Genomic DNA, 24,967 nt, shown 5'->3' with positions numbered 1-24,967 from the left:
GATGAGCAGGACATGCAGGAAGTTGGAGGAACATCTCAGGAAATCTGCAGCTGCTCCCTCCGTTGTCATGGATCAGATCCGAGGCCGAGTGGACGTCTGACTGCGGAGAGGAAGACATGGCCGCCCTCGTCTGTCCATCGGCGAGAACTCGCAGGTTTTCCTTCACAGAAACGTGATGGTGCTCTGGACCGGCTGGGAATCTCATCCTGGACAGCAGCAGCTTCTTATGAGAGGATGAACTTTCTCAAGGAACCTTTTTACATCATGTGAGGCTTTCAAACTTAAAGAAGTCTTTGAACAAAGAGCTGCTGGTCCGTCAGGATGACTCCTCTGTGGCTTCTTCTTCTGCTCACATCATCTATCGACGCACAGCCAACCTCAGACTTTGTGACTGTCAACACCACTGAAGCTTTAAGGAATGCTACAGATCTCTCCACCGATCCGTACGGATCCTCCTTTCCCACAATCCCCTCTGAGTCTGCAGCCACTCCTTCAGAAGCTCCCACGGAGGAGGAGGACGACTGGTCGGCGGCAGAGACCTTCCTCTACACCGGAGACCCCTCCATCCTGAAGGTGGCTCGCTGCTCCCGCTCATACAGCGCTCCGGGACAGTCCGGCCCCCTCCCCGCCAACTTCATCCCCCCGCTGCAGGCCGCGCTCGACGCGTTGGCCAACACTGCCAACTTCCTCAACATGATCTTCCAGGCCAGCGACCTGCGGGAGAGCACGGTCCAGGAGGACATGGAGTGGTACCACGCGCTGGTGCGCGCCCTCCTGGAGGCCGACGTGCTCATCCAGCAGTCCCTGCTGACCTTTGACCCCGACCCGACGGCACAGGCCCCTCAGCTGGTGCTCCGTGCCTCTCGTAACGCCACGGCCAGAGTGCAGAACATTGTCCTCCAGGATCTGTCTAAAGTGTGGGAGAGCCTCCATCCTCCGGCTCCAGCGCCGGATGACGGCTGGTTCCTGAAGCTGAAGTTCTCCGAGTCCAACCAGCCGAGGGAGACCCTGTCCAAGCGGGTGCTGCTCAACGACCTCAACACCCTGGACACGCCAAAGTGGGGACAAGGAGACAGCTACGTGACCAACCGCAGCGGCGTGCGCTGGGCCAACTCCCCGTTCCTGGAGTGCAGGGACGGACGCTTCACCCCCGGCTGGGTGCTGACGCTCTCCACCTCCTTCTACGGACTCAAACCGGATCTGACTCCAGAGTTCAGGTTAAGACCCAGAAAAACTCAGATTTCTGAAGGTCACAGTTCCTCCTGAAGATGTGTGGGAGGAGTTTGAGTTTAGTCGGAACGCTCATGAAAACCATCCATCCATCAGTACATCATTCCATTTGTCCATCCATCCATCCGTACGTACATCCGTTTATCCATCCATCCATCCATCCATCCATCCATCCATCCATCAGTACATCTATCCATCCATCCATCCGTAAGTTCATCCATCCATCCATCCATCATCCATCCATCCATCCGTTTATCCATCCATCCATCAGTACATCTATCCATCCATCAGTACATCCATCCATCCATCCATCCATCCGTGCGTACATCCATCCATCCATCCGTTTATCCATCCATCCATCTGTACGTACATCCATCCATCCATCCATCCATCCATCAGTACATCCATCCATCCATCTATTTGTTTATCCATCCATCCATCCATCTAACCAAAAGCAAAAAAGCCCTTTAACGTTTCACTCCAACTATATATTTCTTGTAAAATCTTTCAGTTTAGTCTTTTAATTTAGATAATGCCGTTTTTAGCTCAAATCAAAAAACCTTTGTCGTTATTTGAGACAAATTTTCTGTAGTTTATTAGAAATTTTCTTCTGGGTTGTGGACTGTTTGGCCTTAGGGGTTAATTTCCCATCAGCCCTTTGTTTACACTTTCTCCTGCTAGCTTATAGCTCCTCACAACCCCAAGCTAACCTTAGCGTAGCCAAAAAACACGTCAAGCAACATCGGAGCTATCCAGCCGAAGAGCTTAGATCCAGATTCCAGCTCAGATGAAGAAAAAAAAAACGTTCGTGGATCTATTTGTCTGCAAGTGGATGCTTCTGGATTGGAGCTGCGCAAGAAGACTTTGGCCCCGCCCATTTCAGATGTTGCATCGCAAACCCGAGCTTTTTCAAACATCTGGTTTTAATCTGCTCCTGATTCAACACAATTTGGATAATAAAATACTCAGAAACAGTTTTAATCTTAAAGTATTTTAAATTATTCCTCCAGGGTGAAAAAATGCTACAAGAACATGTTAAAAACACCATTTTCATTGGAGTGGGTCTTTCATGGAATCGTCACAGAGAATGACTAAAGATCTTTTCTTATGAAGTCTAATGAAATTCTCAGCTGCTGTTCAGATCTCTAACAAAGACGAGATGATGAGTCCTGGCAGAACACTGTTTCCTTTTATTTCCTTTGGTTTCTGTGTTGACCTTTTCTCCAGGACTCCACAGAGAAGTTTGTTTAACATTTTGGATATTAAAAAGCAAAATGGTGTTTGGAGCAAAGCAGCTTAGATACAATCTGACATTTAGAAATAATGCACACAAAGGCCAGCCAGAATGTGAAGTTGGAAGAGAGGCTGAAGGATTATTCAAATTAGTCGGATGATATTTGGAGCGTCTCCTTTTGTTCTAACTCTGATCTTCTCTTGTTTTCTGTGGGAATTTGCCGCTTTAGAGGAGTGATCCGTGTGGACGTCAACATCCAGGACATCGACTTGAACCAGTGCGCGACTGGGAACAGATGGTTCGCAGACACGCACCAGTGCAACCGCACCAGCATGGAGGTAAAAAGACGAAAACGCCCAGCCAGCAGAACCAAGTGGGTCCGGATGGTTTAAAAGTGGCAGAAACTGTGAGCCCCAAATGGGTTTGTCCACAGTTTCTGTGGTGGCCACACCCTCATTGGCTTAAGTAGACAGTCAGTGGGTAGGGTTGTTACGCTAGCCCGCCGCCCGGTGGACAGTGGAGTTCGCTAGCTCGCTACAGAGGAGCTCGCTAGCTCGATACAGTGGAGCTCGCTAGCATGCTACAGATGAGTTTGCTAGCTCGCTACAGAGGAGTTTAATAGCTCGCTACAGTTGAGCTCGCTACAGATGAGCTCGCTAGCATGCTACAGAGGAGTTTGCTAGCATGCTACAGTGGAGCTCGCTAGCTCGCTACAGAGGAGCTCGCTAGCTTGATACAGTGGAGCTCGCTAGCATGCTACAGATGAGTTTGCTATCATGCTACAGTGGAGCTCGCTAGCTCGATAAAATGGCGTTTGCTACAGAGGACTTTTCTACCTTGCTACAGGAGTAGTTGCTAGTTTACTACAACGGAGGTTGCTAGCTTTAAAAAACTTAACTTTTTAACATAATTATGAACAAAATAGGGCTGCACGGTGGCGCAAGTGGTTAGCGCTCTCGCCTCACAGCGAGAAGGCCCTGGTTCGAATCCCGGCTGGGACCTTTCTGTGTGGAGTTTACATGTTCTCCCCGTGCATGCGTGGGTTCTCAACGGGGACTCCGGCTTCCTCCCACCGTCCAAAAACATGCTTCATAGGTTCATTGGTGACTCTGAATTGCCCCTGGGTGTGAATGTGAGAGTGGATGGGTGTGTGATTGAGGCCCTGCGACAGACTGGCGACCTGTCCAGGGTGTACCCCGCCTTCGCCCTTCAGTAGCCGGGATAGGCTCCGGCACCCCCGCGACCCCGAAAGGGACGAAGCGGTCAAGAAGATGGATGGATGGATGAACAAAATATGTAGGATTACCTGCGATAACGTTAGTGGGAATCCTCTAAGCTGAATCTGACCGCTAAAAACGCTGATAAAATATTAGCTAAATGCCACTTTCAGAAAAAAAAAAACTTAGGTTAGCCAAAACAACTAGCATGTAGATGAAATATTAGCCATAGTCTGAAATAGCCAAAACAAGTCTTAGTAAATGCCAAAATAGTCCAAAAAGCTGCAGAATTACAATTTTTAAAACTTTAAGACTGTAACTTTTTAACATAATTATGAATAAAAAAAACGCAGGATTATTATTCCAGAATAAATCAACTTAAACCTTAAATAACTTTAATATTTTACTCTCCATAAAAATATGTTTTATCAAAATTATACAAGTTAGAAATGAGCCCAAGATAACATCGGGTCATTAATAACAATGAAATTAAATGATGTGGAGGGCCGGATAGAATTACCTGGAGGGCCGGATCCGGCCCCCGGGCCTTGACTTTGTCACATGTGTTAAAGGGTGAAAGAGCTGCATGATGCTTGTTTTGTTTCCTCCTCTAAACTCTACATTTTCGTGGTCCTGATGTTTGGTGGTCTGCCAGATCGCTCACCTCTAAACTGTTTGCAATTTCTCTGACGTTTTTTTTATTTTTTAAAGTCTTTGTGTTCATTCGTTTGCCTTTTACCCTCGGCTGGGGCTTTCATCCATTCATCCTTCTGCCCCCCCTTCCCTCTTGCCTGACACAATCGTCTACCTCTCATCTCAGTGGTCTATTTAAAGGTGGCTGTGCTTCATGGCTGGCTGCAGGGTGATCTGATGGATTACGGACATAATCCAGAGCTCTGACATACTTTTCCCTCATAAAACACACTCACAGAGGCTGGAGTCACCACAGAAGAACTTCACACACTTTTATGGGACGTCCTGATGAGCCCAACTTCCAACTTTTTGAGAACAGAAACTGGATCAGCAGTTTCTTGCCTTTGATGGAATCACGGAAAATGTCACATGCCCAAAGCAGAGTTCCTGGTTGGTTGACGTGGCTCGCCTGACGCCCAAATTGCATCTGTTCATTGACTTAACATTGAGACTTGACGGTACTACCGCACCGTTAGACACACCTGTCCTCCTCTGAAGATGCAGCCGCTCCTCTATGACTCTCCATGGACCCAGAAAACTCCAAACCTGTGCAGGCCGACCCCCTGAGCAGGTGCATTCTGTCGTCTTGATCTGTTCTTCTCTGACGCTGAAGCTTCTCACCTGTTACCTTCAGTCCAGCTCCAGTTCTTCATCTGTTTTCAGCTGCAATCAGTCAAGCTTCTGTCAACTAGTGAACAGGTGTCACAATCAAGCTCCACCTGAACTTTACCACCAACCTGAGAGAGTTCAATCTTGAACCTTCTTCCAAACAGCTAATCAAAAAAAGTGTAAGTGATGCCAAAACTGTTTTCCTGCAGAAGACATGAATGTTGTTGCTTTAGCTAAAGCAGCAATACATCACCATTACCACTTTCATTTCATAACAATCACAAGAAGTGTTTAGAAACAAAGACTGTAGACCACATGTCAAAGTCAAGGCCCGGGGGCCGGATACGGCCCTCAGGGTAATTCTATCCGGCCCTCCAGATCATTTTATTTTATTGTTATTAATGTTCCGACGTTGTGGTTATTTATAACTTTATATAATTTTGAAAAAGTATATTTTTATGGAGAGTAAAATATTGAAAGTTATTTAAAGTTTATGTTGATTTATTCTGGAATAATACTCCTGACTTTTTATTATTCATAATTATGCTAAAAAGTAAAAAACTTGAAGTTTTAAAAATTGTAATTCTGCAGCTGTTTGGACTATTTTGGCATTTACTAAGATTTTTTAGACTATTTTGGAGTTTAGCTAATATTTTGGCTACATGCTAGCTGTTTTGGCTAATTTAAGTTTTGTAAAAGTGTTTTAAATGAACATTTACACCAGACAGTAATGATGATAATCTTCCAGCATAATGATTGCTGCCTATGGATGTTCTCTAAGATTGAGCAGTTATTCTAGAGGAGGGGTCTGCAACCTGTGGCTTCGGAGCCACACGAGGCTCTTTCACCCCTCCATTGTGGGTCTTTAATTAAAGAAAAATAAAAAAGTTTCTTTATGTTAAAAAGATACTATAAAGCAAGAAGTAGTAAAACTAGACTAACTGAAACTTCAACTCGTTTACAAACAGTTGAAAGAGTTCGTATCACAGGTCGAACTACAACATTTTGACACATTTTTGTGTGTCTTGTCCCGTGCTAGACAAAATCAAAGGACATCAAGAAGCCCAACTCGCATTAAGGTGTACCGGATTATTAAGCAAATTTTCTATTTTTGAAAAAATTAATGAATTTTAAGTGTTTTCGGAAATTATGGAAGGGGTCATTTATTTAGCTCAGGATTTCATTTTGGTTTGTTAGATTTACAGAAATGCAGAGATGCACCAACAACAGTGAAATCCTTTGTATTTAATCACTGCTGACATTACACTTGATACTACAACTTTTGTTGTATTGAGATGATCATGTGTGACAGGGTGTCTTTTATTTTGAAAGGCACTTCTGTCAAAAGTAAAAAAAAATGTTATTTTCTTTCAATGTTTGTGTTTTATTCATGCGAAATGTACAACAGTTCATTTGTGTTTATCATAGTGTCATAGTTTAACAATAATACAAATCAGTGTCTTCATTTTTTAAAGGGTAAAGACTTTGTGTATGGAGCTAAATTGGGGCCAATATTATTTATTTGAAACCCAAATAAAATTGAAAAAAATATTGGTGTTCGATTTGAAACTGAAAAATGGTTTGAAATTTAAATTTTGAGTTTTGAAAGCTTCGAAACAGAACATTTGAAGCTGGAAATAATTAAATTTATTTTAGAAAAGCAAAAAGTTTTGGACATTTTCCTTTTTTTTTGTGGCCAAACACCAGTATTTTTTTCAATTTGTTTTACTGGGGTTTCAAATAACATTGGACTCAATTTAGCTCCATATTTGTGGGTTGTAGTCAGTGAGAAATCAACTCAAATGGCTCTTTTAGAGCTGAAGGTTGCAGATCTCTATTCTAGTGAGACAAAAAAGCGACGTTTTTGTCATCTAATTTTGTTTTTTTTTTATCAAATTGTTCTGGACCATCGAAATGTTGAGTCTCAAAATTAAAAACTGAAATATTAAAGATAGGAAATAATATTTCTGAGCATAAAATCAAAGGCTCAAAAAAATTCAGAATGAAAATTCAAAGTTTTAAAAATTCAGAATTGATGGAACATAAAAACTTCCTTATAAGTATGGATGTAAACATCTGTTTGCTGAGCCATAAAGATCGCCTCATAGTTTGGATTTACAGCTTTTTCCTTTAATTCTTAAACTTCCAGCTAAGAGTCAATAAAATATAGAGTTGTGTTCTTTAGCGAAGATGAAACAGATACAATCACTGAGGATATTTTTGTTTTGCTTCAGAGTGAGAGTCTAATCTAATTAAAGCAAAAGTGGACTAAAGAGCGTTTTATTTTATTTTATTTATTAAAGGTCAAGCTGCTGCCCCCAGCACAGATCAAACATCCGTTCAGGCATCAAACGTTTCAACCTCAACATGACAGATGAGTAAATGTGAGGAACTTAGCTGAGACTGTGGGGAGAATTAAGTTGACTTTTGCGTATAATCCGTGCGGCATTAAAGTCGGCGGCGTGCTATTAGGTCTGTGAGCATCCGCCGGCGAGGGAGCGGCGGGTTTGAACGAGCCTGTAAGAGGTCAGAGCGCTCTCCACGTTTGTGCTTGAACAGGATTTCTCCAGGAAAAAGATAATGCTCTCAGTAGTGGCATTATGCGTCCATTTAGCTTTTAGTTTAGATTAACAGACACACAGAGGGAGCATCCGCCGAGGAAGCAGGACGGCGGCAGAGTGGTGTGACCCCCTTTTCAACCCCTTTATTCATTCAGGCCCCTTTAGCCTCACAGCCGCTCACCGCTCGCCGTGCTCGTCATCCTCTTGATTCATGTGGCGCTTTGGTCCAACCTTTTCTTGAATAAACGTCGCATTTATCTGCTGCGGAGCCACCCTGTCTGTTCCTGAGCCTGCTCCGAAAAAAAATAGAAAAGGAAAATCAATATCAGGATTTATTTTAAATTGACCTCACTGAGGCCCACAAGGTGATGCATTTCAGGAACACTCTGATTTTAAGTAAAAAATCTATGCGACACATCTCTGCTGTCATAAATCTGTCAAAAGTGGGAATTGATGGAGGAGGAAATGTCACAAATTGGGGTTCAAATGCTGCACTTACAGAGAAAAAAGTGGACTAACACTTGAGGAGGTTCAGACCCTCTAAAGAACTCTAAGTTTATGTCTAAATATGCATATATATATATATATGTATATATATATATATATATATATATATATATATATATATATATATATATATATATATATATATATGTTATACAGTAGGAGTGATGCTTTATAAATGATTTATTAAGTGGTAACAGATGTTGAACTAATGCTTCGTAGTGTGTAGGATACATCAAGCTGGATGACAGAAGAGGAAAATAATCAGCAGAAGTCCAAAAGAACCAAACCCTCTTCCTCTTCATCCTGATTCAAGTTCAGTTTTGCTGATGAAATTTACTGATGAAAACTGGAACCCTCCATTGTTTTGTCAACGTTTTTCCCAACTTTAGCAAATTTGAGTCATTTTTACTAAAGAGACAAAAAAGACCTAATTTGTTTCAGTCCGTTTGAGCACAAACAACAAGAGTGGGTTAAAAAAAAATCGGAATAATCAATTTAAGTTTGTTTTTATACAAGAAAAATATTTTTTTAAAGACATTTTCTTTCATTAAAAAAACTGGTTTTCATAACCAACTAAACTGATTATAAAATGAAAATAATGCAAACCAATTCCTGATGTTGTGTATTTTAACTCTTTAACACTGGATCTCCAGTGTTTATGTCCTTTGTTTTACTGTAACTTTTCAACCGTTAACACGATCATTCTGAAGGAGAAACGTCCTTCTTTTGACTACGTCCTGGATTGATGGCCAGTCTGTCCATCACACACTCTGACTTCATACTATGCGCCACCATGCAGCTCCTCTTTTTGGAGGATCTGGACTCTAAATCCAGGCTGCAGTTTACTTTATAAAGTCTTTTCTTTCAGTGTGTGCCGGTTCCAGGCCGCGGTTTTCGACTGGGTCAGTACTGCTGCCGCTGCAAGGAGGGATACTACAACCCGGAAGTTTCACCTGAAGGTTCAGGTGAGGCGCTGCACGTCCGCATAGAGGAAAGCTACGGAGCATCAGCAGACGGAGACATGAAGCTGAAAGCTAACATACCTGCTGCACAGACAGAAACACAAACAGTTTCTCAGACTAAAATACTGAAAAGTACAAAACATTCATTCTCTCAGCAGAAAGTAGAAATCAGATAATATTTTAATAAATATATTGCATATAAGTATAGCAACGATATACGTTGGGTTGGAGCTGTGAGGCGCTGTAAGCTAGCAGAGAGAACGCACAAAACAGATGGGTGCCTAGAAGTGGGGGCGGACTCCCTCCGTTCTATAAGTCCCGCCCACAACTCAGAGGTGAATTTCTAATGAACTTTTGCCGCTCTGCAGAAACTAACATTTTGACTAATTTAGTTTACTGAGGAATTTTAGGCTATTTTAAAGTTTGGCTAGTAGTCTATTTAAGCAATCTGTTAGCTTTTTTGGCTAATTTGGCATCTACTGGTGTTTTTATGGTAATTTGGACCTTAGCTAATATTTTAGCAGCATGCAACGTTTTGGGCTAATTTCTTATCCACTGAGGTTTTTATAGGCTAATTTAGAGTTTAGCTTCTGTTTTAGCATCATGCTAACGTTTTTAACTATCTTACTGAGGAATTTTAGGCTATTTAGCTAGAATTTAAGCAACAAGCTAGCATGTACTCTAATTTGGTATCTACTGAGGGTTTTGGGGCTAATTGAGAGTTTAGCTCATATTTCACCTAAACATTTTTGCTAATTTCCATGTATTATGGACTTTTAAGCAATTTTACTACAAATTTTTCAGAAATTTAGGTCAACTTCGGCGCTCTCTCAAAGTTCTACAACTAAATTTCAAGTCTTTTGGCAAATTTAACATTTTGTAAATAGTTTTTGCATTTTCAGCAAATCTCTTCAGCTATTAAAGTAAATTCAGGCACCATTTTTAGCAAACAGCTTCATCTTCTCTAGCAACTACTTTCAGCAAAACACTAGCATTATCACAGGTAATGCAACTTTTCTAGTTTTAGTTTTCTCTTTACCGTTTAAATGAAGTGTTGTCACGTTAGAAGTTGTTGTTGTTGGTGCCATTAAATAACTGCAACATTTCAAAACAAACCTGAAAATGAGCCGTCTCATCTAAAATGGTTTAGTTTTATTTTGTTTTCAGTCTTTTACTTTACTGAACTGGTGGCTCATTAGTTTGCTTACTTCAGATTGCATCTTTAAAAAGACATGTAGTCTAAGTTTTGTTTTATAAAGTTTGATCCTAATTCCTCACAGAGTATTTCTTCTGTGTTTTTGGTTCAGCAAAATAATTTATCTGAAGAGAATTTAGAGAATTTAGGAGCTTCCACACTCACTCCTGGTGCAGATGTGTGGTAAAGGTACGCAGAGCTTTAAACCTTAACGGCCTTCAGAACCTCATTTCAAAGGGAGAGACAGAACCGGCCTCCTGCTGGTTCTGTAGGTCACAGAGGTCCGGTGTGCGGAGGTGGGGGGGTCACATGTCTCGGTGTCGGTGGTGTTGATGCATGTGTGCGTGTGCTCAATGCAGATGGCGGCCCCATGAACGGCAGCGACAGCAGCGGCACGTGTTACCCGAACATGCCCATCTGCCTCCCCTGTTGGCCGGGTTGCAGGAGCTGCCAGGACAGCACCCCCTGCTGGGTCCAGGAGGACTGGCCCTTGAGGGCCGGCGTTCTGGCCATCCAGGGGGTCTTCATGCTCCTCGTCTTCGTCAGCATGCTGGTGGCCTACCAGCACCGGCGGGACCGGGTGAGTCAGAGCCGGGTGCTGGGCGGGGCCTCTCTGTGGATGAGGCGCCAGAATGATGAATATGAAGGCAGGAGCAGCTTCACTAACACAACACGAGTGTGAGAGAGACGGGAACTGGGTCAGAACAACAACACACCTGTGTGTCTCACAGAGGCAGGATGGGAAAAAGAGAAATCAGCTTTCTGTCCAAACTGTTCATTCCAGATTTCACAGGAAGAAACCATCAGTTTCACCTGGAGGTCACGACAGATTCTGCTCCCTGAAGATGGTTTTGTCTCACTCTGAGATGATCTTGTAGTTACTGTTCTGTTGTGAGCAGAACTTTATAAAACAGATTAAAAAAAAAATGATTGAAACTTTTCACGGCTGCTTTTTAAGTAAAGGACTGATGTGTTTCAGGTTTAGGTTTAAGAAAAAAAATCGTATTTTTCCTTTAGAAAAAAATTAAATTTCAATAAAAATAAAATTGTAAATTTGAAACTTGACATAAAAAAACAATAAACCTCAAACTGTCACCATTGACTGTATCAGAGAACTGGACCGAGTGTGACGTCATCCATAGAAAATGGTTTATTCCAGGTCCAACCAAATAAAGTCAATTCAGTCGCAATTTATTCACAATATGGATGGGGTCAGTGATTGGTCCAAGTCGGTTAGAGTCGTCGTTTCTATGGCAACCACTCTCACCAAACAGGAGTGAGCTTGTTGGAAGGCCACACCCCTACCACTTGAAAACAGGATACAGTAAATCTGTCAGACATTTTGAACGTTGGACGTGGAGGTTAGCAGGCTCCGCCTACTTTTATTGAGGCATCTGATTGGTCAGTTTTTAGCTTGAACTAAAGAAAATAATAATAAAACAGGATTATCAAGAAGATGCTATCAGAGCAAGAATAGTCATTCTGACGGAGTAACAGCTGTTTATTTCTACATAGAAGTCTGGGATTTTGGGTTCTTAGAGCCACTTCCTGTTTGGGATGCCAGAGGGGAGGGGTCAATCGGTCCAGTTCTCATGTACAGTCAGTGGTGTTTACCCTAATTTGATGTGGGCTTTGAGAAATTAACTACCAGGACATGACCGACATCGGGTGACAGATGAATGAATTTATTTTATTTGAATAGTGACAGATATAAAAACATAGACGTACAGCAAAGCAGTAGTCCCATGCCCATACCATAATGCTTATAGTAGGAGCTAATTTTAAGAATTTTTTTCCTAGATGGGCTTTTTACCCAGGATAAAAGAATAATAGGTGTAACAATAATAAATAGTTAATTTAAAAAAGTGACTGACATAAGAGTTTAAATCATGGAGACACATCAGAGGGATAAAACACGTGTGCAGTGCTGCTGCTGCTGGTACAACCAGGACTCGGTTTGTTTTTTTTTTAAAACTGGTCCCAGATTTCAGATCTGCAGGAAGTGACTCCCAGAGTCCTGTTCCTCTTATGGAGACAGCAGATGGAGCTGAAGAGGTTTTGTGGGGCACCTTGGAGTTTCCACTGGAGACTGCTCTGGTGGATCTAAAGTTTAGGTGCCAGAGGATTTAGACACTTAAAAATCATTTTAAAAAGCTAAAATTAATAAAATTAGAGAATGTAAAAATTTTGATCAAATGTGTAATGGAATGGAATTTAATTGGCTTCAGATCTAAAATCTTCAGTGCTCCATTATACAGACTCTCCATTGGTTTAAGTGCAGCTTGATGAGTCTGTGACCAGACAGTAGCTCCATAAAAAAGATCATTGAATTTAGAAAAATCCAAGCACACTAAAGCTCAGGCATTTTCCTATTAGCTTAAAACAATTTATGTTTAGCTTAATTATTTTACATGTTTTGTTGATATGACTTTTTGAAGTTTAAATTAGAATCCAAAATGATTCCGAGATATTTTTCTTCTGGAACTTGAACTTGGTCTTAGTGATGTCATTTCCGCTCTGTTGCTGGCGCCGCCTGGGTCATCCCTCCTCTGATGCTGTTCCAGAGAGGAAATGACATCATCATAACCACTATCACCCACTGCCAATCATGTGGGTGGCTCATGAAGGATACCGACCACTCAGGATGTAGGTTTGGTGATGATGACCATATAAGGTCTCATATAAATCTCATATTTGCCTGGAGCCAAATGAAGCCCGTCTTCAACATTTATAGTGAGCCGTATTTTATAATTTTTTTCTTTACATTCCCTGAGATCTCTGTACAAGTTTGTTCTAACTTGTTCTAACTAACACTGACTTTCTGAGTCTCCCACCGAAATCGCCGTGGGAGAATTGTTCATGGTGGGCGCCAGCGGGTGCCACATGGTTTGATTGAGGAATTTGATTGGTCAGTTTATAACTTGGATTCCGATAAAGAAAAAAACAGGATTATCAAGACGACACTAAGAATGATTATCCTGACCAATAGAATGAGCAACAGCTGTTTATTTCTCTAGAGAATTTTGGGTTTTTGGAGCCAGCAGTACTTCCTGTTTGGGATGCCAGGGGGGTGGAGTCACTCAGTCCAGTTCTTTTTTTTATAGCAATAAACATTTTTAGGCCTACAGTTTTTTTTGTTCAGGTTTTCTCCGCAAATGTATTTTTTTTAACTGACAGTATGTCTTCAGGTTTATCATGTGAACTTTTCGATTATTTTCCCAAATTTTAAATTTGTTTTTCCTTCACTTTAAACGGATCCTGATTTGACCCCATCGATGTCCTCATGCAGATGTTTTCTCCTGAAAAAAAGCTGCATGCGGTCGTGTTGTTTTCACCTTTTCAGGAACAAACAACACATTATTGCACATTTATGCATGACTGTTCTTCTAGGTCACATTCGTCCCACATGGTTGCTGTTGAGTTGATCTGTCATCACATCTCAATGAGAAACTGTCTCGTCCCAGCAGTGGGATGCAGACCCCGTGGATCCATCATGATATCATGAGTAGCAGGAAGGTGCAGATCTGACCGTTTTCTTCCTCTTCCAGAGGATCAGAGCGTCCGGCCTCCTGCTGCTGGAGACTATCCTGTTCGGCTCTCTGCTCCTCTACTTCCCGGTGAGTTTCTGTCGGATGGCTAAGTGTTGCAGATTAGAGCTCTTTGCAGATGACTGCACGGCACAGTGACAAGGATTATGTGATAATGGACGATTTGTGAGAGGGTGAGTGGGGTGAGGGCGTGCATGTGTGTGTGCGTGCACGCACTGAGGTGGGCCGGCGTTTCATAACATTCCTCTGCTCCGTTCATAGATGATCAATCTTTAGATTTAATTAGAGAGGCGTAACCCGAGTGTAGATGACTTTGTTCCTGCAGTCTGGTTCAGCGCGTGCACATCTGCAGGTTATGAGGACAGGGTCTTATGTAGGGCACGCATGTGTCAGCATGTTAATGAGCTGGTGCACCCGCCCCTCTCAGCCATACATTCTGCCTATTGAAACACATTCATTTACCTTTATTTACATCAAGGAGCTCCAAACTTTCTTTTGTGAGGGCCACATAACTGTTTTCTTCTCTGATGGGGGGGCCAGGGTCGGTTTGTTGGCTAACAGAAAGAGTGTAACAATCACAGCCTAAACATGAAGATTTATGGTTTTCCAGGAAGCCACACATAGCCAAATTTTAAATAATACATTTCTGTAATCTTTACAGGAAAAATGATATTAAAACATTTTAAAAATAGCATTATCTGCGATAGATTAATAGCTGAAGATGCTTAAATTGATAGCTAAAAACACTGAAGCCTATAGCTAAAAACATTGAAGTTGATAGCGAAAAACGCTAAAGCTGATAGCTAGCTTCAATATTAGCGAAGTGCCAAATTAGCCAAAAAAACTAAAAAAAACTACATTAGCCAAAACAGCTAGCATGTAGCTAAAATATTAGCTAAACTTCAAAATAGCCTAAAAAAACTGAAAAAAGCCTAAATTAGCCAAAACAGCTAGCATGTAGCTGAAATGTTAGCTCAATGCCAAATTGGCCTAAAAACTGGAAAAATGTCTAATTTAGCTAAAACAGCTCGAATAAAACTAAAATATTAGCCAAACTACAAATTAGCCTAAAAAAGTGAAAAAACAAACAACCTAAATATAGGGCTGTAACAAGTATTCGTGTCCTCAAATACTTGCGATCTGCTCCCGAAAATTCGAGTATGAATATTCCTGACGTCCAAGATCGCTGATTCGTGATCTTTATAAATATAGCAGAATATAGTAAAATACCATCACAATATTATCCAGGGACGATGTATTTTTGCTCCAAAATGCAGATTAATATTGGATTTTAAGTTTACGGACTAAGACAAAGCCGAAAGCGCCGCGGTACCGCCACCGGACTAAACACATCTTTGTGACAGTGAGCTCGGTTCTCAAAATAAGACTAGCAAGAGCTTTTTTCCGTTCAAAGACTGAGGCTGAAGTTCCGCTCACTGACATATCTTCTGAAAAAATAAATTAGGTTTGACACTGGAGCTTTACCTAAATTACCCAAAGCAGCTAGCATGTTTCTGAAATATTAGCTAAATAAGCTAAAGTATGTGCTGAAATATTAGCTTAAATGCAAAATTAGCCTTAAAAACTTGAAAAATGTCTAATTTAGCCAAAACAGCTAGCATAAAGCTAAATTATTAGCAAAATTCCAAATTAGCCTAAAAAGGTAAAAAAGCCTAAATTAGCCAAAGCAGCTAGCATGTAGCAGAAATACTAGATAATTACCAAATTAGCCCAAGAAGCTGGAAAAATGTCTAATTTAGCCAGAACAGTTTGGGGGGGGGGGGTGTGAAGCAGGGCCGGATCTGGCCCAGGGGCCGATCTACATGATGTTTTTAACTCCATATAACACAAATACACAAAAACTAAAATTTCTGCTGTTAAGTTCGATTAGTGATGTTGAAAGAGTTTTCTAAACTGAGGCCGACTTCACAGGACGGCGCTTCAGATCAGAAGTCCGGATTCTCTGTCAACTCTCCGGGGAGTCGTTGCTCGAGGTTTCTGCTTCATCTACAAACGGATCCTCTGCTGCAGGGCGTGTTGTTCGCCAACCCGCCAAAACCTCACTGCCTCCTTTCATCGCGCTTACATTAAACCGTTTCACAAACAAAGATTCATCATTTTCTCTGCAAGGAGGTGGTGTCCTGGAAATACTTTCACATGTAGAAAGTACTGAAAAAAAGTATTTGCACCTTTCATGACGATAAATTTTACTGCTTTAATGACTCAAAAGCATACAATAAATTCAATAGAAGGAGTGAAATAGCAAAAAAAAGGTGGGGTTCGGTGTCTTTCCCAAGAACACTTTAACACATGGGCGGGTAAGGCAGGAATCAAACCTGCAATCTTCCAATCAGGAGTCGACCGCCCTACCGCTGCACCACAGCCCCCCCTTGGCACATGTTGTTCAAATTGTTGCTGTGGTACTTCAGTTTCAGTAAACGTTTCCGTATGCAGGTCTTCATCCTGTTCTTCAAACCTAGCAACTTCCGGTGTATTCTGCTGCGCTGGGTCCGGATGCTCGGATTCTCCATCGTTTACGGCACCATCACGCTGAAGATGTACAGGTTGGTCACATGTTCTCTCAGAATAACGTATCGTAAACAGATCTTCCTCCACAGTCGCTCTTCTTGCATCACGTTGCAAAGCACGGATCTAAAATGTGGCGTCGCCTCGATGCTTTTGTTCTGCGACTCGGCACAGGGTGTTGAAGGTGTTTCTCTCACGCACTGCCCAGCGAGTGCCCTACATGTCCAGCCTCCACCTGCTGAGGATTCTGGGAGTAATGCTGATGACAGTCAGCTGGTTTCTGTGTGCGTGGACTGTGGGCATCCTGCAGAACCAAGACAGGAACATTCCAGTGTTTGTCACAGCCACCACAGCAGATGGGCAGGGCTTCAACCTGTGCTACCTGGACCGCTGGGACTACATGATGGCTGTGGGTCAGTGAAGCAACAGGTAGTCCAGTTTCTGAAATGTTTATGCTTTTTATTTGACCTCTTTTTTCTGTTTCAGCTGAGCTTTTGTTCCTGTGCTGGGGTAGCTCCCTTTGGACCGCTGTCAGGCCGGTCCCCTCTGCCTTCCACGAGCCTCGCTACATGGGCATAGCCATCCACAACGAGCTGCTTTTTTCTTCCATCTTCCACTTGTTCCGGTACCAGATACTTCCAGAAACCAGAGTACATCCTGTAGTCTGGAGTCAGAAGAAAGATAACGATCCCTTTTCTGTCTCCCCAGATTCACCTTCACATCTCTGCATCCCGACTGGATGTTGTTGCTCTCTTTTACGCACACTCACGTCACCATCACTGTGACTCTGGCCTTGCTCCTAGGTCCAAAGGTAAACATACACACCTGTGGTTCAAAAATACTTCAACACTACATCTTCATACATGCTTTCTGTGATCCACAGTTCCTCTACACGTCTAAGCCAGTGAGAGACGAGATTGCAGCTGAGGTGTACGAAGACGAAGTGGATCTACGGCGCTCCGGCTCGTACCTCAACAATAGTTTTCGTTCTGCCTGGAGTGAACACAGCGTGGACCCAGAGGACTTCCGGGTAAACCGTCTCGTCATTTTAGGTTAACCTCAAGGACACTTCTTTCTTTAAAAACAAAACATGTTACTGGCTTAAAAACTTAGCTATTTTGCAGTAAATACATGAGTGAAAGAGCTAACAAAACTACACCTGCTTACTTGAAAGTTGTTTTCTACTGTTCCTCTAACATACTCATTTTGTGCTCTTTTCTCCTCTTCATTCCCCTCTTTGCTCCATCTATTGACTCCCCCATTTCTTCTTCATATGAACCAGGAAGAACTGAAGAAGTTGTACTCCCAGTTAGAGGTCCATAAGACTAAGAAGATGAGTGCAAATAACCCTCATTTACCAAAGAAGCGCAGCTCTCGGTGTGCCCTGGGGAGATCCCTCATTAAACGCATCGCTGAGATCCCAGAAACGGTGAGCCGGCAGTGCAGTCGTGAAGATAGAGACGGATCATTCCGGAGCAGAGCTGGATCTTTCAGGAGTCGAGCTGGATCTTTCCTCAGCAGGGGTGGAAATCCCTCAGACTCGTTTATGATTACCCCTGAAACCATTAGTATCAGTTACAGAAGTTCAATAAAGTCGCCATCACCATCCATACGCAAGTCCCAAAGTGATCATTACCATGTCCGGGACTCATCACAGCGGGAATCCATGCTGAGGACCAATTCAGTCAAAAGATCCTCCCAACGATCCGAGACAGACTCGCTGGACATCACACCTGGAGTCTGCAAGTCAGCCAGCGCCCTGAATCTGACAATTGACACAAATCTCCTGCATCCGGATCACAATAGGCTTCATAAGTCCTGGAGTCTATGCTCCTCTACCACCAACTCGATAGAGAATGTATCAAAGATCTCCAGGTCCAGCACGATGCGGTCTAGGCAAAGCATAAGTGACCAGACGAGGAGCGCCCTCCAGTCGGAGTCCTTTGACAAGGCTGAGATTTGTCCTTGGGAGTTGGAGACAGAACAATCAGGAGAAAAGAGCCAGAAGCATGTCACATATGCAAACTCTGAGGAAGGCGAGGAAAAGAGCGCCTCATCCCCACAGGCTATAGTGTGCCCATGGGACCATTTGCCCCCAGTGGAAAACACTCCATCAGTCGAAAAAGTACAGCAAAATGACAACGTCCCCCTGAAAATACCAGTTACTGTATCTTCAAGCGTACCCGGGTCCCCAAGACCTAAGGCAGCAAAGGATCAGCGCGTGTTCTCCTTCCGGGCGGCAACAAATAAGTGGCTTTCTGTGAAGTCATTTATGACTTCCATAGAGGGAAGCAAGTCTCCCACTGAGGGAAACCTGAGTCGAGAGGACTCCCAAAAAAGCCATGAAAGCAGTTCCACAAAGTCTGGGGCATCTAGTAGACGGCCAAGCTTGGACAGAAGGTCGCTGCAGCACATGGGCATGTCCACAACTGATGGAAAACCCTGCCTCGTGAAGCAGAATGCTGTCCGAATGTCTTCTGCAGATTCTTCTGAACGAAGTCCACGCAGGCTTGTGATTGTCAAGTCCGTTGTCTATCCCAGGGATGCAGATGATGTACAAAAAGAAGGAAACTACGAGAATGTGATTTTATCAAGGCAAAGCAGCAGACGCAGTAGCATAACCTCCTGGGAAACAGCCAGCAGCTCTAGAACTCCTTCAACACGAAGGAGAGGTAGTAGTCGAATCAGACCAGTCTATAATGTTGCCCACGCAGATGTTTGTCCATGGGAAGGTTCCACCCAAGAAAAAGAAGGACCCAAGAAACAACAAAGCATCAAACTAGATGTTTCTCACCAATCATTAGTGCCATCAGAACGATCAAGCGTATGTCCGTGGGAATCTCAAGAACAAGGTACTGTGAAACAAGAAAGTGGTAAGACTGAAGTTTGCCCGTGGGAATCTCAGGATATTCCTGGCTCTTCTCAAATCAGTCTTTCCAAAGATTCCCAGACTCAGTCTTTGAAACGTGTGGCGGATGTATGTCCATGGGAGGTGACAGAAACTCCCCAGATTTCAATAAGACAGGATAGTGACTATGCAAATGTTTGTCCTTGGGATGTTCAAGACAAATCAGAAGTTGTTTACGAAAACTTAAATCCGTTAGAGACTAAAGGAACACTGACGGTACCTCAAAGACGAGAAGCGATGAAATCTGCCATCTATCCCAGTGCGCCCAAAGATGGTGTGGATACTGACCAACAACCATCAACCCTGAATCAGAATGAGTCCAAGACAGCTGAAAGCTGTCCATGGGAATTTCCTGAACCACCTAAAATTATTGAAGATATCTGTCCATGGGAAAGTGGGAGCAAGGAGTCTTTAACTGAAGAATCAGTTTCACAATCAACCAATAATTTAAACATTTGCCCTTGGGAAACTGGGCATCAAGGCAACCCAAGTAACTCTGGGGAAGCCATTTCTATGCAAAGTAAAGGGCCGGAAAGTTCCAAAGTAAATGTGTGTCCCTGGGAAACCGAGATCCCAGAAAGAACTGCAACTACAAAACCAGACTCACATGAAGTGAAAAGACCTCCAGAGGTTTGTCCATGGGAGGGTGTAGGATCAGAATCAGAAAGACATGATACCCCAAAAACCTTAAAAAATTACGGACGAGAAGATACAGCTCGGGTGAACGTTTGTCCGTGGGAGACAGAGGAACAGGGTGTGGCCAAAACAGGAGAAGTAAACCCAGACAACCCAAGAGAAGAGGTTTCACAATCACAAACCAACACAGCAAAGGTCCTTAAAAAGCAAGATAGTGCTCGGGCAGATGTTTGTCCTTGGGATTCGGAAGAACCAAGAGTCCTTAAAAAGCAAGACAGCAATCGGGCAGATGTTTGTCCTTGGGATTCAGAAGAACCAAGAGTCCTTAAAAAGCAAGACAGCAGTCGGGCAGATGTTTGTCCTTGGGAGAGCGAAAAGCCACCAGTTCTACAAAAACAAGACAGTGCTCGAGCAAATGTTTGCCCCTGGGAAAATGAAGAACCCAAGACTTTAAAAAAGCAAGACAGCAATCGGGCAGATGTTTGTCCGTGGGATTCAGAAGACACAAAAGTAGTGACAAAACAAGGCAGCATCAACACAGATGCACATCCATTGGAGAACAAAGACACGGAAAGTTTAGGGAAAAATGAAAGCAATGGAACAGATGGTTTTCAGGTTCCCAACAGTGTCAACAATGAAGTCCCAGAGGAGCAGAAGATGTTGGGTGAAGACGAGACTCCAGGATACATGAGCCCTGAGCAGACAGATGAGACCAAGGCAAATATGGCCCTGGGCCGGCGTGACGCTTTGTGCCCATGGGAGATTACAAGAAGCACGTCATTCACAGACAATACCTCCGATGTCTTCACATGGGAACCTGAGAACATCCCAGAGGAAGATGAGGAAGATGATGCAGAATGTGCTGCTGAGGCTCTGGTGTTTCCACCTGATTTGTGATCTAACCCCTGACCGGAGTTCACTGTTATTTATAAGTTTAGGAGTGTGACTTTTATCCACCTTTTCTGGTGGTTCCAAACAAAGGAACACAGACTGCTCAACAGAACATTGTTCCTTTTGTTGGCAGAAACACAAAAACACTTGAGATGGACAAAAATAAAAGACTGATGATTCGGTTGGGTGTAAAGTTGGGTTTGGACTCGTCCCAACGCAGAACAAGAACTCTGTCACCAGGCTATGGCAGACTTTTGACGAACTCTGTACTTTGGAAAACATAATTTCTACTGAAGAATATATAGCTTAGAGACAAAATCCCTGGTTGGTCTGATAATAAGAAATATTCAGCAATGGTTCAAAACAATGTGTAACACATAAAGCTCCTTTACTTCCTGCTTTTTTCTACTATTTAAGCTTAAAGTTGCTCTTCTTTCTTTTTGTTTACTAAGTGGCACGATTTGTATTTGTTTGTATGGTTTGCCCATTTTTAAGTGAAATCAACAACTATTATGTTGAAATCAAAAGGCTTTTGAGTATATGGAAAAAACTTGTCTTTTTTATGTTTATGAGATGTATTCACATTAGAGCCCAGAATCCAGGTTTAAAATACAAACCTCTAGATAGTTTTAAAGACAAATCTTGGAAGTTTTGATGAACACGATAAAACAGAACTTTTTTTGTCCCTAAAGTCCCACTCTATTTTATTTCCATTGTATAATCATTCCCTGAGTTTTCTTTTTATTATGATTTTAAGCAAAATCCAAAAGTCTTTCTTGCTTTTTAATGACATTTTCTGCAGAGCAGCAGAAGCTCAATAGAAATTCACCTCTGGATTGTGGACTGAACTTGACATCCCAGCATGCCTTTGTTTACATCTCCCACTAGCTTACAGCTCCTCACAACCTTAGGCTAACATTAGCGTAGCAAAAAAAGGGCAAGGAATATATGCAGCTGTAGTTTTGAGCTAGATTCCAGCTAACAAAGACAATAATCAATTTGTCTTTAAGTGGAGGATTTAGAATTGTAGCAGAGCACGGAGACTTTGTTCTGCGTCACAAACCTGAGCTTTTTTAAACTGTGGGTTTTCATCTGATCCAACTAGATTTGACTAATGGAACACTCAGAAATGCAGTTTTAATCTTAAATTGGTTTATATATGTCCTCTATCATAAGAAAAATGCTAGAGGAACATGCTACAAAAAAACAAAAAAAAAAAACCCAAAACACTAAAATCACTACTTTTATTGGAGAGGATCTTTAAAAAGACCAACTCAATTTATGTAAGTGTTTTTCCTTTTAGAAAATGGAAGCATTTTTAGATAAAGATTTGACCTTAAAAAAAAAAAAAAAACTTTTTGGTACTGCAGGGATTCCATACAATCCCTGATCATTTTTAAAGCCATTGATCTGAAACCATATTTGGAAGTTTGTGGATATTTGCCTATAGATGAGAACCTACAGTTTTCAATTAAGTATTTGGAAAAATTTACAAACTGCTGCAGAGCAGCTTTGAGCCCAGATTCCCCTTCGGTGTTAATCTCCTTAAAGCTGTTTTTGTTCGTTGCTATATTTCAGCTCTTTTCTCTTTTTGAGGATGAACAGCAGACACATGGACAGGGACATTTAGAGTAACGAACACACTACAACCGATGCTTTGGATGTTCTGTTACTGCAAACTGACAGGTGTTGAGTGGACATGAATAATGCAGCTGGGATTTTACCTTCAGAACGGTTGAGTTTCTGGATCTTAATAACGTGTTTGTGTGTCTCCTGAGGTCAGACTGTCCTGCATGCTTTCTGTCCTCCTCTGCCTGAACACATCGGGTTCTTGCTGCAAACGCTGCTGATGAGCAGAATCAGTCGTGCTTGAGAAGTGCAGCATTCATGCGGGACAGTGTGACCTCAGCTGTTTGACAGAAGAGTTTTCACCTCCGAAGGAAGAACCGATTTGGTTCTGAAAACATTGTTTTTTTGTCAGCGTCCTTGTTATATACAAGTAAACAAAAAGAATTTATGAGTTAAGAAGGTTTTTTTTTATGGGGTTGAATCAGGATACGCCTAAAAAGAATAAAAAATATTGAAAACAAATCTAAGAATTTGAAAAGCAGTTTTAAACTTAAAAAGAAAAAATTTAAACTTGAAGGAATTATTAGAAATTTGAAAAAATAAAACAGATAAAAAAAAGAATTTTGCAAAATGTAAAGAAATATTGAAAATTTAGAAAAAAAGTGAATTTCAAGCTTAAACAAAAACAACTAAAACTGTGAGAAATAAAAATGTTTATTTTTAGTTTCAACTTTTCTTTTTTTCATTTTTCATTCTTTGCTTTCAGTTCTGTTTTCAGTTTCACTACGGAGTTGATTTGATTTTGACTTTCATGGGGGCGGGGCTTTGAGTTCTATTTTTTTATATTCAAGTTTCAAATGTACTTTTTTATTTTAAAGTTTTCAATATTTTTTTTCAAATGTTGAATTGTATTTTTTCTCATTTTCAATTATTCATCTAAATTTACAATATCCATTTTTGAGTTTAAAACTGCTTTCAAATTTATAGTTTTTTTCACATTTTTTTTTATTATTTTCAAGTATTCCTTAAAATTTACAATATGCATTTTTCTGTTTAAAACTGCTTTCAGATTTACATTTTTTTATTTCAATATTTATTAAAGTTTTTATTATTTTTATTTTCAAATTTTCAATTATTCCTTCCTATTTTCATTGTGTTTTTTAGTTTAAAACTGCTTTTAAATTTTCTTGATCCCAGGGCTCCCTTGAAAAAGAGCTTTTAAATCTCAACGGGATTCACCCCTGGCTAAATAAAAGTTAATAATAACAATAATAATGATCCTGATTTGACCCCATAGTTTTTCTTAAAAATTCAGAATGTTTGTTTTTTTTCATGAACAGCTTTATTAAGTTAAAACATTTAAAGTTATCGTCTGTGTGAGCCGGTCAGTTGCTTCTTCGTCATCAGCGGGGCTGCTTGGGTTGTCATGTTGTCAAGCTGAATATTTTGTAGCACGACCATTAATATGCACTGACGACAAATGCAGATGGGACTTTTTATTTTTGTAATCAGACGAGCAGCGGTCAAGGTGGCGTCAATCATTGCAGATACACCAGCTTCTGTACATCTGAGGTTTTTGCAAATTAAATGTTTCATTTGAAAACAAACCTGTGATGAGAATTTGAGTCTCTCTTTCCCAAAAGCAGAGGAAGTGTTTTGGTTTCAGCAGCCTCAGCTCATACATGTTTGAACACGGTCAGAAAAAAGTCACGTTTTCCTGAACACAGCAGCGCCCCCCTGTGGCGTTACTTGTACCACTGCACCGCTGCTGGTTTGGGAACTTCATGGTTAAGTGTGTCGTATTCCTCCCACGGTTTCAGCTGAGGGCCGGGAATGAGGATCGTCTGGAAGAGAGAGAGAAACAGGAAGTTACAGTGAAACCAGAGAAGAAGAACAAAAACATCACATAGAACATAGACAGGTGTGAACGTAGACAGGTGTGAACGTAGACAAATGTGAGTTATAGGATTTTCACTCCTGTCCTGCTCCCAGACCATAGTCCAGACTTTTTTGAATACAGACGAGTTTAATCGCAGACATGTCTGAACGCAGACGGGTTTAAACGCCGACGGGTTAAACGCAGACAGGTCTGAACGCAGATGCTGCCAGATGATCTAGTTTTTACTAAAATAAATGACCTCGCCATGAAGACTTTTATGACAAATTATATTAAAACTAAAACAAATTTGCCTCCAATCGTTTGGCCTTTAATAAAGTGCTTGATGGAGCATCAGTGATCATTCAGTAGAGAGGAAGACAAACCGTCTCTCAGCAGCAGGTTAGTGTTTTCAGAAAGGCGATAACACAGAGCTGCACTCAGCCAGCAGATTAATGACATTAGCATTTTAATTGTCTGCCTATTCTAACTGCAAAGGTCCTGGTCACATGACACACCGTACTGCTTGATGGGGTGGGGGTGGAGGGTCGGTTTGACTGGATTTGCTGCATCGTAAGAGCTTCAGCACCATCAAACCAACACCAGAACGTTTGTCGTTTCGTGTCATTAATCAGAATAAACCAAAAACTGCTTCAGATAAAAAGGATCGGCTTCAATAAATCTGCAAAACTTCAAAAACAAAACCAAGAACCCGTGTGAAAATATGAGGAGCAACTAAATTATTACATAAAATACACAGATTTAAAAGTTTGAAGTTAAAACTGAAAAATGTTACAAATCCAGG

The 24,967-nt window shown here is 41.6% G+C and overlaps 2 protein-coding genes across 2 annotated transcripts in view; one reads left to right on the top strand and one right to left on the bottom strand.

Moving 5' to 3' along the window:
* On the top strand, window positions 1-21,937 carry si:ch211-156l18.8 (probable G-protein coupled receptor 158). The gene is made up of 11 exons (XM_036210715.1): window positions 1-1,217; window positions 2,694-2,802; window positions 8,920-9,016; window positions 10,568-10,884; window positions 13,718-13,825; window positions 16,211-16,320; window positions 16,457-16,695; window positions 16,769-16,907; window positions 16,991-17,093; window positions 17,166-17,312; window positions 17,565-21,937. The coding sequence occupies exons 1-11, from the start codon at window positions 322-324 to the stop codon at window positions 20,721-20,723; spliced, it is 5,424 nt and encodes a 1,807-aa protein (XP_036066608.1). The 5' UTR covers window positions 1-321; the 3' UTR covers window positions 20,724-21,937.
* Window positions 21,938-23,767: 1,830 nt separating this feature from the next.
* mrpl45 (mitochondrial ribosomal protein L45) overlaps window positions 23,768-24,967 on the bottom strand; it is a 6,473-nt gene continuing 5,273 nt past the window's right edge. Inside the window, exon 8 of the mRNA XM_024260667.1 lies at window positions 23,768-24,130. Within this exon, the coding sequence (XP_024116435.1) occupies window positions 24,032-24,130 (99 nt within the window). The 3' untranslated portion in view covers window positions 23,768-24,031. The remainder of the gene's footprint in view (window positions 24,131-24,967) is intronic.

The sequence above is a fragment of the Oryzias melastigma genome, unplaced genomic scaffold (genome assembly GCF_002922805.2).
Source record: "Oryzias melastigma strain HK-1 unplaced genomic scaffold, ASM292280v2 sc00204, whole genome shotgun sequence".
Taxonomy (NCBI): domain Eukaryota; kingdom Metazoa; phylum Chordata; class Actinopteri; order Beloniformes; family Adrianichthyidae; genus Oryzias; species Oryzias melastigma.
Note: the sequence above shows the minus strand (reverse complement) of the source record. Positions and strands in the feature narration are given on the sequence as shown.